This window comes from Sarcophilus harrisii, chromosome 3, assembly GCF_902635505.1.
Source record: "Sarcophilus harrisii chromosome 3, mSarHar1.11, whole genome shotgun sequence".
Lineage (NCBI taxonomy): Eukaryota > Metazoa > Chordata > Mammalia > Dasyuromorphia > Dasyuridae > Sarcophilus > Sarcophilus harrisii.
Window position 1 is genome coordinate 567,471,889 of NC_045428.1, and position 16,418 is coordinate 567,488,306.

The 16,418-nt window shown below is 44.7% G+C and overlaps 1 protein-coding gene across 2 annotated transcripts in view; it reads left to right on the forward strand.

Moving 5' to 3' along the window:
* FBXO42 (F-box protein 42) overlaps positions 1-2,515 on the forward strand; it is a 112,089-nt gene extending 109,574 nt beyond the window's left edge. For both annotated transcript variants that reach the window (XM_031962776.1, XM_031962777.1), the window contains exon 10: positions 9-2,515. In XM_031962776.1, the coding sequence (XP_031818636.1) occupies positions 9-1,124 (1,116 nt within the window). In that variant the 3' untranslated portion in view covers positions 1,125-2,515. The remainder of the gene's footprint in view (positions 1-8) is intronic.
* Positions 2,516-16,418: the final 13,903 nt, after the last annotated feature.

The following is a 16,418-nucleotide window of genomic DNA, read 5'->3' on the forward strand; positions in this document are numbered from 1 at the left end:
TCTTTCAGGTGGGCCAGTGTGTGGTGGTCTTCAGTCAGGCTCCCAGCGGGAGAGCACCGCTCAGCCCCAGTCTGAACTCCCGCCCATCTCCCATCAGCGCCACTCCGCCGGCTCTGGTTCCTGAAACCCGAGAATACCGCTCCCAGTCTCCAGTCAGGAATATGGATGAAGCGCCCTGCGTCAATGGTCGTTGGGGAACCTTACGGCCCCGGGCACCAAGGCAGACCCCGTCGGGATCCCGGGAAGGGAGCCTTTCCCCTGCCAGGGGTGATGGCTCACCTGTCCTCAATGGTGGAAATTTATCCCCAGGAGCAGCAGCGGTTGGTGGGGCCTCCCTGGACAGCCCTGTTCAGGCAGTCTCTCCAAGTACCCCGTCATCAGCTGAAGGCTATGACCTAAAAATGGGGCTTTCTTTGGCTCCCCGACGAGGGTCCCTGCCAGATCAGAAAGACCTAAGGCTGGGATCTATGGATTTGAATTGGGATCTAAAACCTGCTTCCAGCAGTAGTCAGATGGATGGCATGGATACCAGGACAGTTGGGGGGAGTGTGAGGAATCCTCCAGAGCAGACAAATGGCGTCCACACACCTCCCCACATGGCCAGCGCACTCACAGGAGCTGTGTCCCCTGGCGCTCTCCGACGGAGCCTGGAAGCCGTCAAAGCCCTTTCCTCCAAGGGCCCACCTGCCCCTGCAGCACTGAGCCCCCCGCTGGTGTCTTCCCCTGGGTCACCAGGGAGCCAGAACATGAGCAGCGTTGAGACGGTGCCCATCCCTCGCCCAGGGCCTGCTCAGGGTGACGGGCACTCCTTACCTCCCATCGCCCGACGCTTGGGCCACCATCCGCCGCAGTCTCTGAACGTTGGCAAGCCCTTGTACCAGAGTATGAACTGCAAGCCCATGCAGATGTATGTGTTAGACATTAAAGACACTAAGGAGAAAGGGCGCGTCAAATGGAAAGTATTTAACAGCAGTTCTGTGGTCGGCCCGCCTGAGACCAGTCTGCACACGGTGGTGCAAGGCAGGGGGGAACTCATCATTTTTGGTGGCCTCATGGACAAGAAACAGAATGTGAAGTACTATCCCAAAACAAATGCCTTGTACTTTGTGCGAGCAAAAAGATAATATGGCAAAAACTTGATTCCAAACCTTTTCCTTTCTGTGGCTTTTAATTTTGAATTTTACACTGTCATGCAGGCATTCAAACTGTGAATTGGGCAAACAAAGAATTAAATAGTCCCACAAACCAAAACCCCAATTCCCAATCTAATGCTCGCTCTGGGCTAGGGTCAGATTCCCATTTAAAAAAAAAAAAAAACAAATTATATAAAATATCTATATCTATATCTATATATATATTCTATAGCCAATTCTGTTTACAAAAGGGGAGAAATCTCCGTTCTGGTTCAGATAAAATTGTTGCTGTGTTTTAGCAGAGGCTCTGCTGCCTTTTTCTATACTGCTGGTAATTAGACCAAGAATTTAGGGAAGAGATCACCTAATATCAGTTCCCTTCCAAGAGAACTGAAGAGTCCCAGGTAAGAAGAGCTGCACGCAGGGTGCTGTGAGCTTATTTCCCCCATAGATCAGTGCTGCAGGGCCCATCCAGAGTCTGCAGAGAAGCTAGTCTAGGAGGCAAGGTGGTGAGAAAAGGAGGAGGCGGGGAGAGAGAAGTCGTTCCGTGTCTCTGTGCCAGTATCACCGTGAAACACGTGTTTGTGGCCTGCCCTGGTCAGGAGGACTGGGGTGCAATCATTTGTTTCTGATTTTGAAATTTCTGTCACGATTTTAGTTGTGAGCTGCCAAAACCCACGTCCCCTCCGCTCGCTCTCCCTTAAAATGCCAGGCCTGGGAACCTGCCTTTGCTTCTTACAGGATCCCTATGCAGATGGGGACACTTCATCATTTTGCAGATGAGAGGCAAATTGAGGCTTGAAAGCCTGAGACGATCTCATCCTTCTCAGAAATATTGGGGTGGGTTTGACTTATTCCCAGTATCCTTGGCAAGCCAATGGAGGATCAATCCTCAGCGGCTTTTACACACATGGTATTTTTAGCACCTTAAAAAAGCTTTCTCCTGTACACATTTTCCCCTGCCTGTGAGCATCAGACATGTGCAGCCACATTTGTAAAGGGTGTAAGAAGTTAGAGGGCAGATAGTTCTCAGAAAGGTTTTGTCTTATTAGGTGGATAGAAAAGTGTCCTTTTCCCAGAGATTGTTTTGGTCCTTTCTCACGCAGCCGCGTTTCCTGGTGAAACAGACTCTGACATGGGTAGGAACGGAGTCCTGCAGACAGTGCCAGCTTCAGTCATGTGCAGCTCGGCTACTCGTCTCATTCCTTCTGAGATAAGTCACTCCCAGGGAGATGAGCTACTCAGGCGGCCTACGAAAACACAGCCTTGACGCAGGACACACTGGCAGAAACCTAAGGGTAATGGCATCAGGCTGATCGAGCCCTCCATCATGATTATTTGTGATTTTATCATCTAACGGAAGAAGTGTTTTTTCCCCATAACATTTCAAGTCTGATTTTTTTAATATGAAGAGTTGTCCTCTCCCCCTTTAATCTTGTGGTAGTTTCCCAAATACAAATGATCAAAGAGTCTTGACATCTGCTGATCGGGGAGCTTGATTTATTTAGCCAACCCTTGAAATTTACTTGATGAACAAGGGTTCTCTTTTTTTTCCCATGGCACGCCTGGTACATGATTTCTGCAGAACCTTCTTTTCTCACTTCCTTTCCTACCTACCCTGTCTGGTGCTGGCAGAAAAGCTCTCCTGTTGCCAAGTCCGAGTAGGAGCCAGTTCCCATCTGAGGGACATGTGTCTGGGAAGCTGTTCCATCGGGACAGAGGAATCCTCACGCGTGCCTACTTAATGTATTACCGGGCTAATTAAAGCTCAGCATGCATCTCCCCCAGAGAACCTGATTAGGGGCTTTTTCCAGTTTCCATTTGGCAAGGACTGTTAAGGTGTGTGGGGTCTCCAGTCAAACTGAAAATATGTCCTAGAATAGTAATTTAGCCATGGTTACTTCATAGAGAGCAGCTTGGTCCATGAAATTGTGTTTGTGAGCAGTTGTCTCCACACCTAGTTCCTATTTCAATATAATTAAGCATCTAGAAGAGAAGGAGTAGGGTGGGAGGAGGGCAGGAATCTCCAGAAGGCTTGAAATCACTCCTTTAAAAGAACCCCCCATAATTCTGCTCTTTTGACTTTCTAACTGGCCGTAAAAGCTCCTATATCCTCAGAGAGGAGGCAGACAAAGGAGGGGTAGGGGTGCGTGTGCATGTGTGTGTGTGTGTGTGTGTGTGTGTGTGTGTGTGTGTGTGTTGTGTACGTGTGTGTTCCTTCTGCCCTAGAAAGTTATCCCGCTTCCTTTGGAATCTGAGGGCCTACAGTGTTGCACACACAATCCAAAACAAAGCCCAGCGTTTGTTTACAGCTCTTCCAGTCGGCTTCCTTGTCCCCACACGGCAGTCTCGGGTTGGGTGAGGGACACCCGCCTCGCCTTCCTCCGGTCTGGCGGCCACCAAACTCCGACAGCGCCATTGTCAAGTGTCATCGGGGGCTGGCCAAGCAGGACAGTGCGGACAGAAAGCCAACGTCACTACAGTGGTCGTCTCCTCAGGACCACTTGGAAGCCGCACGGAGTATGGCGCGGCAGGTGGAGGAGCCGAGGCGAGTGTTCCCATGGTGCGCTGGACAGTCTCAGCTAGATGAGACTTCACCGTCACTCTGTCTCAACACTCTCTGCGCCAATTTTGTCTTAAGATCAACTGAGAAAAATGAGACAAAACTTATTTTTAGACACACCTCAGGAGCACCTAAAATGAATATTTAACAGTATTTAAATATTTAAGATAAATTTGAAGCTATACTTGAAGCTTTAACCCTTTCCATTCCTGCAAGAGTGCCTTCAAGATTCCCGGCATTGCATTGACTTTGAAGTTCACCTCATTGACTCTGTAGCAAGATTTTCCGTATCTTCCCACCCTCCCACGGACAGGACTTTTCAAATTCTTTCATCCCACTTGATATATGCAGCATGGGTTTCGGGAAGAGGGGTGAGGGTGGGAAGATTCACTTGCACATCTCCATTGTTCTTCCAAACGGGGTAGTGGGAGTTTTGCCTCTTTGAAGAGAGCATAGATTGTGTCTACATAGAAACAAAATTCCCTGTCCCCCTTCCTTCTCTTCCCCCCCCCCCTTTTTTTTTTCCTTTTTAAGGCAAAGCTGAACTTACCATTCTCCCAGCCTTCTGTTATTTGCATAACTTCATTTTTTGGACGCTTGAGGTTTACAACAAAAGATGAAACTATAAAAAGTAACCTAAGAATGGCATTGAGACTTTTGGATTTTGTTTTAATGACGTGAAGGATCAGTGATCTCTGACTACAAAAAGTTTAGAGTGAGTGGAGAATGAGTCCCTTCCCCTTTACCTGTCTCTCTGGGTCTCTTTCTCCTTTGCTTCTTTCCCTCCCCCAGTGACGTGCCATCTGTCCTCGTCCCTGTGGTGATCCAGGCATGGTGATGTACGCCGCTTTGCATCAGGTGTGGTCTCTTACCAGCTCGTGAGTCAACCGGAAGGGTCACAGTACCCCCAGCCCAAATCGGAGGAAGTCGGGACTTCCCTCTTCCTGCCTCCTGCTCCGCTCCTTCCCCCACTCCCTCCCACCATGTGTTGCAGAAGGCATGTTCTGCATGGTGATCAGTAAGTGACTCCCACAGTGGTTCATCGTAAAAGGGGAGAGAAGCGTCAGTGCCGACTTCCCTGCCCGCCCTGCTCCCCTCTCGCCAGCCAGAGTTCCTGCCAGCGCGTACGGCCCGAGCTCTGATCCGAGCTGGTGCTGCCAGTCTGCCTGGACCCCTCGGCACCAGATGACTTACCCTGGAATAGTCATTTAGGCACACAAGTGTAGGAATGATTTCATTGGTATTTAAATTGGTGTCGATTTCATTTTTTGTTAATGTTTTCCCCTGATGAATTTTTAGCAATTTAACAAATAAAAAGGAACTATGGAGAGAATAGTTTCCATTTATTATTATATTAAAAGCCCATCTCCATTCATGGCACAGAGTTGACCTCGGTTCTTCTGGACTGTGTCCTTGGGGCAGAAAATGTGACAGACCCAGTCAGCAGAGGCTCCTGACTCCTTGGTAGGGCCTGAGGTTCCAGGACTAGTGGGCCTGAGGGGACAGGCCTGTGCCCATTTGACTGGTCCTAGGGGTTGACTCCGGGCCCCCCATAAAACCAAAGACTGGGGCAACTAGGTGGTGCAGTGGATAGAGCACCAGCCCTGAAGTCAGGAGGACCCGATTTGAACTCAGATCTGGCCTCAGACACTTAATACTTCCTGGCTGTGTGATCCTGGGCAAGTCACTTAACCCCAATTGTCTCAGGGAAAAAAAAAAAAAAAAAAAAAAGAACCAAAGACCATTTTGTCTATTTTACAAACAAAAATTTTTGGTGTTTTGAATGCCATAAAAAACAAAAAAAAAATTCAAGTTAAGGCATTTTTACCTACTTCACAAGGAAGTTTCTCGAAGGGATGTTGAGTCTAATGGGGTAAGGAAAAGAGATGCGAGTCCTTCAGCTCTGTCCATAACAATCACCCTTGGTGCTTGCAATCAGGGAGTACTACTCCAAGAGCATTCGTGCGGTTATTACAACGGGGCTGGATAGTGGGCTAATCTCTCTATCCTGATGTGACCTAGAACAAAACTGAGAGATCAACTAGCACACATTTAAGCGTCTCTGGTGTGCCAGGGGCCATTTTAGGGGCTAAATACAAAGTGAAAATGCAAAATTATATGTATGATTAAGATCTTAAAATAGACCAGGTGATTAGGTAGGGAAGGACATAGCAGTGGGGGGAGTCGGGAAAGCTTCATGTAAAAAGAACTTGGGCTTGAAGGAAACTAGGTCTTGGGGGAGGAGGGAAGAAAGGTGGGGAAATGTATGGGAGATATATGGGGGCCAAGCCAGGGGGACAGTGCATGGGGTGCTATGGGTGAGAAACAGGCAAGTTTAACTGGACTGGAGCACATCTAGGTCTGTGCAATGAAGCTGGAACAGTAGTTGTGAAGGACCATGATGGGCCAGAGGAATTTCCACTTGATCTAGAACCAATCAGGAACTACTGTAAGTTATTGAGAAAGGAAATGATCTTTGCAGAGCAGAGTTTTAGGAGAATCACTTTGATACCTTTCTGGAGAATGGATGGAAAAGTGACCCAAGGCAAGATGAGATTTGCAGTAGTTCAAATAAGAGATAGGATGGGCTGAACCAAAATGGTGTCTGTGTAAAGGGATTGTGGTCTATCAAGGACCCAATGGGTTCCAGATTCTGTGCTAAGGACTAGGGACACTAAGTATATATATAAAAAAAAAAATCCTGCCTTCAAGGACCTTATAATCTAATGGAGACAGAAAATACACACATAAGGAAGAGAAAGATAGCAGAGGAAGGGACTGTGATGGAGAACGGCCTAGGATGGATAGAAGCAGGGCGTCTGCTGGGAAATGCAAGCACATCCAAAGATTCGGATCTAAAAATTAGTGACAATGTCTTGAAACTTTGTGGAAATTATTGGTTACAGTATTCCAAAATTAACATGTAATATTCTACCTACTGGGGACAGCTAGGTGGCAAGGTGACAGAGCACCAGCCTTGAAGTCAGGAGGACCTGAGTTCAAATTTGGTCTCAGACACTTAACACTTCCTAGCTGTGTGACCCTGGACAAGTCACTGAAATCCAATTGCCTCGGGAGAAATATATATATATATTTACGTACTGCCCCAACAAGCACACATCCAGCCCCATTTTCCCCCCATTTGTATCCAGGGCAGTATTTATCATTTTAGGTACATGTCCAGATGGCGCTGAGCTGGACCCTGGGGGACCTCCCCAGCCACGCAAATAACCAGACTTTGCTCCCCAGCTACATCAGAGAGGCGGACCCAGAGTCCTTCCGGGCCAAGAGGGAGGGAAGGTGGCTCTCTGAGAGGAGTGGGAATTCGGGAGATGGGGGGGAAAAAGAGAAAGTCCACCCTGCATGGGGCGGCCCCAGTGCAGGGCCACGACGGCTCACGGAGGGCAGAGGGAGAAGCCCCAAGAAAAGCCTCTTGCCGCTTCCATTTCTGAGCCGTCTGAGCAATCTCCAAAGCGCTGGGCTCACACTGGCCAACCACTCCTGGTCTCGGCACCCGCCGTCCGAGCTCTGAGGCTCAGGACGTCGGCTAACGGCGGAGAGGTCGCCGAGGCGCCGCCGGGCGTCCGTCCGGGCACACGGCGTCCGCGGCAGGGACCGAATCGGGCTCTCCCGACACAGGCGGAGGGGACCTGTCGGCAGCGTCCTAAGCTCCGGCCCAGCTCTAAAGCTACAGTAACGGCCGGCTAGGGGCTGGGGGAAGACTGGGGGAGGGGGGAGGCAGCCGAGGGACCCCCGGATGATACCGTGGCCCAGTACCGGGCCTGGGTTTAAGAGGCTCCGAGTTCCTATCAAGCCTCGGACGCTACCCGGGCAAGTCACCGCCTCGGCTTGCCTCAGTTTCCTCATCTGTAAAATGAGGGTAATAACAGCACTCTCCTTCCCCCAGGTTGTTGTGGGGCCAAAAGGAGTTAGTTGTAAAGCATTTAGCCCATAGTTGGCATTATATAAATATGATCACTCCCAGGAGCAGGGGCTCCTCCCGAACATTGGGCTCTCAGGGATGGCCCACTCTTGTGATGGGGGAAGACTTCTCTGTGGAACCACTCCCTGCACACCCTGCCCTTTCCTAATTGAATTTGCCCAAGCATTCCCAGTTATGGTTCTGCTTCCCACCAAGGAAACCGAGTCAGGACTAGAAGGCAACCCTAAGGAGAACCGAGAGGGGCTACAGCCTTGGCTTTCTGTAACAAATAGGCTCACTTTGTCACAATAAAATGTTTTTTTTTATAATTTTGATACTTTTCACATAGTACTAGGGAAAATTCAAGTAGTCTACCCATTTTCAAGCATTTGTAAAATCTGAGCTTTGTTCAGAAAAAAATGTCTAAAGTTTTCCCTAGCCTGCCCTTCAAATGATGAAATTTAACTTCTTGTCTTATACTCTTCTTAATTTTGATGAATTTTTCCCCTATTTTTAAACTCTCCCAAAAAGGTGCTCTATTTTCCTCCCTCTCTTCTTTCCGTCCCTCCCTCTCTCCCTCTCTTCCTTCCTTCCTTTCTTGTCACAAAATAATCACTTTCTTTTTTTTTTTTTTGTCTTTTTAAAATTAATTACTTAATTATTTTTGTTTCTTGTCACAAAATAATCCTATTGAGACAGAGGAGTTTAATCTGTTACTATCAGGAATTCAGTGCAAGGAGCCTTAAACACCTACTATTTGCCCCCAAACTGTTTTGTGCTAGAAATACAAAGATGAAAATAAAAACTCCCAAACTTCAAGAAGTTTCTGTTCTGCTACTAAGACCTCACACAAAGCTTAAAGAAATGATACCCAGACTTTGAGATGAGCAGGACTTGTGTCCCACCTCCCATGTAATGGATGATGAAATTGAAGCTTTAAAGACTGACTTACACAGAGACTTCTGACCTCCCAACTAGAACCCAAATCTGCATACTCCTACTCTGAATGCTCTTTGAACATTCCAGTCCAAGCTCTTCTCTAATGGTTTCGGTTTGGATCGTGGTCAAAATCTAGCGAGAGAACATGTAGAAGTGAACAGTAGATTGGGTTCAAAAGGTCTGGGTTAGAGTCCCAGCTTCAGTGTCTGTTAGCTTTGAGGTAAATCCTCTTTGACACTTTAACCTAGTACTGTGATCCTAGGAAAAGCCCTTTTTTCTTCTTGTTTAGTCATTTTCGGTCGTCTTTGTGAGCCCATTTGGATTTTCTTGGCAAAGATACTGGGCTGATTTGCCATTTCCTTCTCCAGCTCATTTTACAGATGAGGAAACAGGTAAAAAGGGTGAAATGACTTGCCCAGGGGCACCCGGCTAATGAGTACCTGATTTGTATCCTATTTGAACTTGCTATAAAGACTCTAAAGATGATGACTTCGATGGATTATGCTTCCTCTGTAGCTTACATCATGCATTTCTCAAGCGATTCCCAAGGTCACACAAATGGAATGATGAGCTCACAGCTTTAGAACTAGAAGAGACCTTAGAAGTCATCTCGTTCAATTCCCAAATTTTACAGGTGAAGAAAATTACTTTTCTAGCTTTTCTCTTCTTTTCTAGAAAAGTAATGTGACTTGTTTCAGGACACAAAGGTAATGACTGAGAAGTCCTTTGAGAGAGAGCCAAAATGGCAGAGTAAAGGCTGAAAGTCCTTTGATTCCCAATCTAGGCTTTCTACTGCATGAGATGTCAAGGATTCAAATCCAGTCCTTTTGATTCCATATTGAAGGTCTTTCCATTGTACCACCTGGCCTTCTTGATGAATACTGTGATTTCCCAGTCCAGAATTAACCTACCACCAGATCTGATAAAGTTAGACTTGTCTGGGCCTAAAACTATGGACTCTGGTTGCCTATTAATTTCAAGACTTTCAAATAACATTTTTAAAAAATTGAAAAGGAGAAGAAATTGCTGATGGGACACTGTAAAATTAGCCACTTTGGAAACTAGCTAGTTTTTATTAAGGATCCAGCCTCTCTAAGAAGCACAGTGGATGAGGTAAAGTCTTTACAAGTTGCTGGGTATATTTTTTTAAACTGGGGGTATATCAAGATTCCTGTAAGTGTAATGATTCCCTGAACTCTCTGTAGGCACAGAAGGAAAACAGTTGTGGAAGGAAAGCTGCCCCTCTCTGAGAATTGGAAAAGCAATTGCTTGAAAGTGAAGGAAAAGTGAATCTTGTTTGTTTAATCAAATCTTGTGCTGTGGAATCATGAGTCTTTTGTGGACTTTAGGAGCAAAGACTGTGTTGCAAACCCTTATTGAATATTTAATTCATGCAACACCAGAAGAAGAGAAAATATTATATTTGTCCTCTAGAATTTGAGTTCAAAGACAGATTGCCTGGAACTGGACCTGAAGCCAGGTACTGAACAGAGCAAAGAGAATCCTGACTGTCAGTTATAACTTAACTATGAGTATGTTTTTAGGAAGCTTTCTGGGCCTGTTGTATAAAAATATAGGAGGTGAATTAAAATCACAGCTGATCTTTAAAAGATTTTTTTTCCCAGTTCTAACATTGAGAAAAAAAAAAAAAAAACATTACAGGAGGGAAGGACAATTAGTAAATTTCTTAATTTTGTTTGTTTATGCCTCTAGTCCCAAAGCTAATTAGTAAAGGGTTCTGCCCTGATTACAGATAGCAGCTAATGCAAGCATTTTTGCATTTCGTTGAATTTCTTATGAGTCCCCCAAGCTCAGTCAAGACTCTTCTCTGCTAATATGTACAAGACAGACTTATTTTAATAATTACCCTCGAGACTAAAATTGGGGAAAAAGAAGATTGAGCATAAATGCCCCAGAAGGAGACAAGCATTTATTAAACATTTACTATATACCCAGTGCTTTTGGAATAAGCAAAAAGAAAAAAATTCCCTGCCCTCAAGAAGCTTATGTTTTGATGAGGGAAAATGAACTACAAAAGGGAACAGAAAAATCGGAAAGGAGTGAAGGTATCCATGAAACATGGTTTTGAAGTCCAGAAATTCAGTAACAGTAGGGAGGGGAATGAAGGCTGATTAGTCTGCAGTGGTCAACTATGTGGCAGTGACTAGAGAGCCAGGCCTAATTTGGCTTTAGACACTTACCAGCTGTGGGACCCTGAGCAAATCACTTAATCCTGTTTGCCTCGGTTTACTCATCTGTAAAATGAGCTGAGGAAGGAAATGGCAAATCACTCTAGTAAATCTTTGCCAATAAAAACCCCCAAAGGGTCATGATAAGAAGGATACAGTTTAAAAATGACTAAACAAGAAGGCCACTGGGATAGTTGGGTATCCCAAGGCAAGGAGACTTGAGTTGCTGGGGTAAATTCTAGGACGAGACAGTTACTGAAGCATGGTTCTAGAAAATCAGAGACAGAGCCAAGAGAGAATGAAGACCACCAGCCTGGACCCTTCCATAAAATGGAGGCTCTAGGAGGAAACTCACAATGGAAGAATGGGGGGATCTAATTCAAATCCAGAATCTGCCACTCCCTAACTGTGATTTAGTTGGGACCCAAGAACCTGGTTTTCAATCTTAATTCTTTCTACTGGCCATGAAACTAGTTTAGAAGGGACAAACTTACGCTTGTCACTCACTTTAGACCTCAATTTCTTCATCTATAAAATGGAAATGTATTCATCTCTAAGATCCCTTCCCTCATGTCAGGGGTTCTTCGCCTGGGGTCGAACTTTAAAAATATATGCATTTTAATAACTTTATTTTCATACTGTTGGTTTCCTTTGCAATCCTATGTATTTTATTTTGTGTATTAAAGAACAGGATTTTCAGGAGTGTGTGGGTTTTACCACATTGCCAAAGGGGAACCCCATGACACCGGGTTAAGAATCCCTGCCCAATGTGTTGGATAAATCACTTCACCACCTCAAAATCAGTCTACAAAATGTCGGGTGATGGAACCTGCTCAAAAACAGTGACTTAGGTAAAGCATTTTGTAAAAACTGCCGACTGACGTCCTGTTATTGATTGCCAGTTGAATTCACTGTCGATTCTTCCAGGAACAGCAGATCCCTTGAACACCACATCTGTCCATCCTCCCATACTTATCTCCATCTCTGCCCAGCTGCCCAGACGCCCCATGCAACCGGTCAAGTGTTGGGATCTTGGGCCTATAAAATCCAGGCTGTCATTCTTACCTTAAGAATCATTTCACATTTTTTTCCCTGAGGCAATTGGGATTAAGTGACTTGCCCAGGGTCATACAGCTAGGAAGTGTTAAGTGTCTGAGGCTGGATTTGAATTTAGGTCCTCCTGACTTCAGGGCTAGTGCCCAATCCACTGCACCACCTAGCTGCCCCATCTCACATTCTTTTAATCACTCCATAAACATTTATTAAGTGCCTACTATGTGCCAAGCATTGTGCTAAGCACTCAGAATACAAAAAAGAGCTGAAAGAGAGTTCCTGTCTTCAAGAAGCTCAGAATTTAATGGGAGGAGGCGACTTGTGGGCAAATCTATAGGCAAAGCAAGCTCTATTCAGAATAAGTAGGACACAATTAACAGAGGGAAGGCTCTAGAATTACTTGGCGGTCTGACTTTACAGAATCTGAAGGATGCAGGGGCTGTCTGATCCATGTATCCTAACTGGAGTCTCCTCTAGGACATGGCTGGCAAGGGGGAGATTTAGCATTTGCTGGAGAATGGTGACTCACTAGTGAATGAGCTCTCACTCCGGGGGCATCCCATCCTTTTTTTAGGTAGCTCTAATTTAATTAGTTTTTTTCCCCCTTATGTCAAACTTAAATTTGCAATTTCTACCCATCATGCTCCTTGGCTTATTTAAATCCCTCTTTCTTGTGCAACCTCCACTTTCTCTGGCTCAAGCATCCCCATTCCCTTCAATACATCTTACCAATCAGTCAACAAACATTTATTAAGTGTCTACTCCATAGACACTGTGTGAAGAGATGTCCTTTCCTTTCGGATTCCTCTTCTGGACTCTCCAGTTTATCAGTTTCCTTCCTGAAATGTGGTACTCAGAGCTGGCCACATACTCGGTATGTATGATCCATACATAGTTAGATAGCACAGAACGTGGTGGGACTGCTGTCTCCTTGTGGCTGGGTTTTTCAGTGAGATGCAGTGACCCAGCAGCTGTTTCTGCAACAAGAAACTCCAAGCATTTCCTCTGGTCAGACCTTGTACTTGGAATACATCCCTCTCCTAGCATCCCTGGCTTTCTTCAAGTCCCAACCCCAAATCCCCCCTTTTACAGGAAGCCTGTCCCAATTTCCCTTAATTTTAGTTCCTGTCCTTTGTATGGATTATTTCTTGTTTTTTTTTTTTTTTCAGATTTGTTTGCCTTTTGTCTTCTTCGTGAGGCTGATTTTGGCCTTTCATTGATTGTATCCCTGGTACTGAGCAGAGTCCCCAGACTTAGGTGCAGCTGGAACAAAGTAGGTGCTTAATATTGATTGACAGCCTAAGATATCTTTATCTTAATCTTTTATCTAAATCTTTTTCTTTAGCTATATTTCCCCCCATCTTATTTTTGTGACACCATTTAAAAAAATCTAAATGAAAAACTCATCATCTACTCAACTTGCTATTATTTGATTTGGCCCAATACTCAAGTAGCTTTGAACCCTTTGGATGCTAAGTCATTTCTTAGGGCTAGCTTTCCTAATTTTGTGGCATCTGCAAATTTAAGCTTCACAATTAAGCCTTTAAATCATTAATAAAAACATGCACCTGCCTGTAACCCACACCTTCTGTGAGTGCTTTAGGCATAAACCAATAGAGAGGTTTTATACCCAGAGTCACTTAGAAATCTAGTTCTATTCCCAATTTTACATAATAGGAAATTGTGGCATGGAAATATTTTGCCCAAAGTGATTTGCCCAAGGTCACACAGTACGTGTGGTAGTTTGTCTGGTGTTGTCAATGGCTCTAATCTATCTCCCTCTGCCCTCCTTCCAAAACACACACACACACACACACACACACACACTCCAGTCCTAGTGCAGTCCCCAAAACCCAAACCAGTCTCATTGGTCTTTTAAAAATATTTAATATTTTTATTTTTCCAAGTCACATACAAAATAATTTTTCACCTTTTTGTTTAAACTTTTTTAAAAAGTTAAAAAAACCTTTGAGTTACAGATCCTCTCCCTTCCTTCCTCTTTATCCTCCATTAAGAAGACATATGTGAAGTTATATGAAATATTTCTAAAAGTCATGTTGTAAGACAAAAAAGCATAAATCCTCCCTCCCTCCCCCCAAAACAACCCTCAAGAAAAAGTAAAAAAAAAAAAAAAGATTTAATCTGTATTCAGCACAATCAGTTCTTTCTTGGAGTATTGAGAACATTTTTCATTATAAATCCATCAAAGTAATCACGGGACATTGTATTGCTGAGAGTAGCAAAGTCATTCACAGCTGATCATCCCACAACATTGCTATTACTTTATACACAGTACATTTCACTTGGCTTCGTTCATGGAGGATTTTCCATGTTTTTCTGAAAGTTTTCTGCTCATCGTTTCTCTTTTTTTGTTAAACAATCTCATTTTTTTTTTTTATTAAAGCTTTTTATTTTTTGAAACATATGTGTGGACAATTCTTCAACATTAGCCCTTGCAAAACCTTGTGTTCCAATTTTCCCTCCCTTCCCCCACACCCTCCCCTACATGGCAAGTAGTCCAATATATGTCAAACATGGTAGAAATATTAATTATTAAAAGAATTAAATCAAAGGATGTACATGATTTTATAGCCTTTGGGGTGTAGATCACAGATTTTGATCATTTATCAATTTGGGGCAGCGGCTTCATTTGTCTTATGGAACCTGATGACTTGGGCCCTTGGGGAAAGAAAGGGGAGAGGGTAGTATTTGGGTGACTCACTCTGGTTCCCTCATGTCACATCATATATATAAATGACTGACTGGGACCAAGTATACGAGCTGGAATATTCTTCAAATATGAAGGGGCAGAGACTGACCCCCGACCTGATGCCAGGAAAGACAAGGTGAGGAAGACAGAGCTAAAGGGTCGAACTTCCCGGCTGCTGAACTTGATTTTTGATATGGAAAAGGAACAAAAAATTCAGATGATGCAAAAGTGGATAACTGGAAAAAGCATCGGCTCAGGAAGATGAAGTTCTCAAAGAAGCCACATGGGGGCACCCCAGGAATTGTTTTAAACTCCACTCCCAGCTGAGATTCAAATTAAAAAAACAATCGGAAGGATTTGGGCTTTTTCTCACGATAACCACGTGAGCCGTTATGAATATCCCCATTCAGCAGAAGAGGACAACTGAGACTCGGAGACCTTGTTACTTAACCTAAGATCACAGCCAGTGAATGTTGAGACTGGATCGAAACTGACATGTCTGGGCTCCAAACCCAGTACTCTGTCCACGGATAGCACCACACTCTATCACACGGTTGAAGGTTGTAGCATATAGAACCAGAAAAAACAATCTTCCAGAGGACCCTGTTCAAATCCTTCATTTCACAGATTTAGTCAATTAAATAATTATCGAGCATCTCTGCTAGGTACTGCCATGACAAATAAAAATGAATCCTCCCCCTGTCCTCCAGGAGCTTCATTTTGTCAGAAGGAGAAATTGGAGACCAAACAAGAGTTTGCATTATATAGTAGTAGCACCAGGCCTGGAACCCAGATCTCTTTCCTTTCAGCCTTTGTATTTGTACTTTGGCATCTCATAGTAAGGAAATCCCCTTGTATCCATGAGCTGCAGTTGTTTGCAAGGGGCTCTCCCATACCTTGTCTCCTTTGGGGTCTCTTGTGAAGCAGGCAGAGACTCTGCAAGTCACTTAACCCCAATTGCCTCAGCAAAAAGAAAAAAAAATATTTCTGTGTTTCTGAAGAGAAAGTTGAAACTCTCTCAGATAAAGAGATTGGCCCAATTTTAGCACCAGGATTCAAAAACCTGATCCTTCTGAATCCCTTCCTTCTTTTCCCTTCTGAGAAATAATAAATCCGGGGTAGAGAGAGCCGGCTCTACTTTGCCTCCCCTTGACGACAGTCTCAAGCTTGGAAAAACTCCTTTGTCCTTCGGCAGTTTCTGGCCCAAGATACCCGGCCAACAGTGCCGGTGTAATCATCTTTAATAACTGCATTAGTACCTTGGCCAGATCTGATTGGCTCTTCCAGGCCCTCGGCTGGGAACCCATCTGTTCCTTGCCATTCCCATGCTTTTAGAAAAGAGTTGTTTTGGCTGAGAGCAGACACCTGCCAGATTTCAGGCACACGGCCTAGATCGCTACACGATCACTGATTTAGGGCTAGAAGGGATCACAGGGTCATCTTGTTCAATCCCCTTAGTTTAAAAAGAGGAAGAGGAAGTCCTGAGTCATGGAGAGATGGTGTGACCCTAGATATGGTGTCTTGGGTAGACTGTGACCCAAACTAAACAACAGGTAGACTGTGGCTCCAAACTAAACAATAAATAATAAATGACACAGAGCATCAGGGAGGAAACAGAAGGGCCAGGGAAGGCTCTGTAGAGAAGCAGCCTCTCACTTGGGCCATCCCCCACATCCCATGCAAAGACTTCGTACCATTCCAGGGAATTTTGGAGCTGTTGGTTCCAATTCCCAACTCTGCCCAGGAATTCTTGGCTTCCAAGCTTGTGCCCCTCTTCCTTTCCTACCTGAGATTTCACAATCGGGGGATGAGGTGTCAGCTCTCCCCGTCCCTTCTGAACACGGAGTCTTAACATCTCAGTTGAAGAGAACCTTCGAGATCTTTATGCTTTTACAATTGAATGAATCCA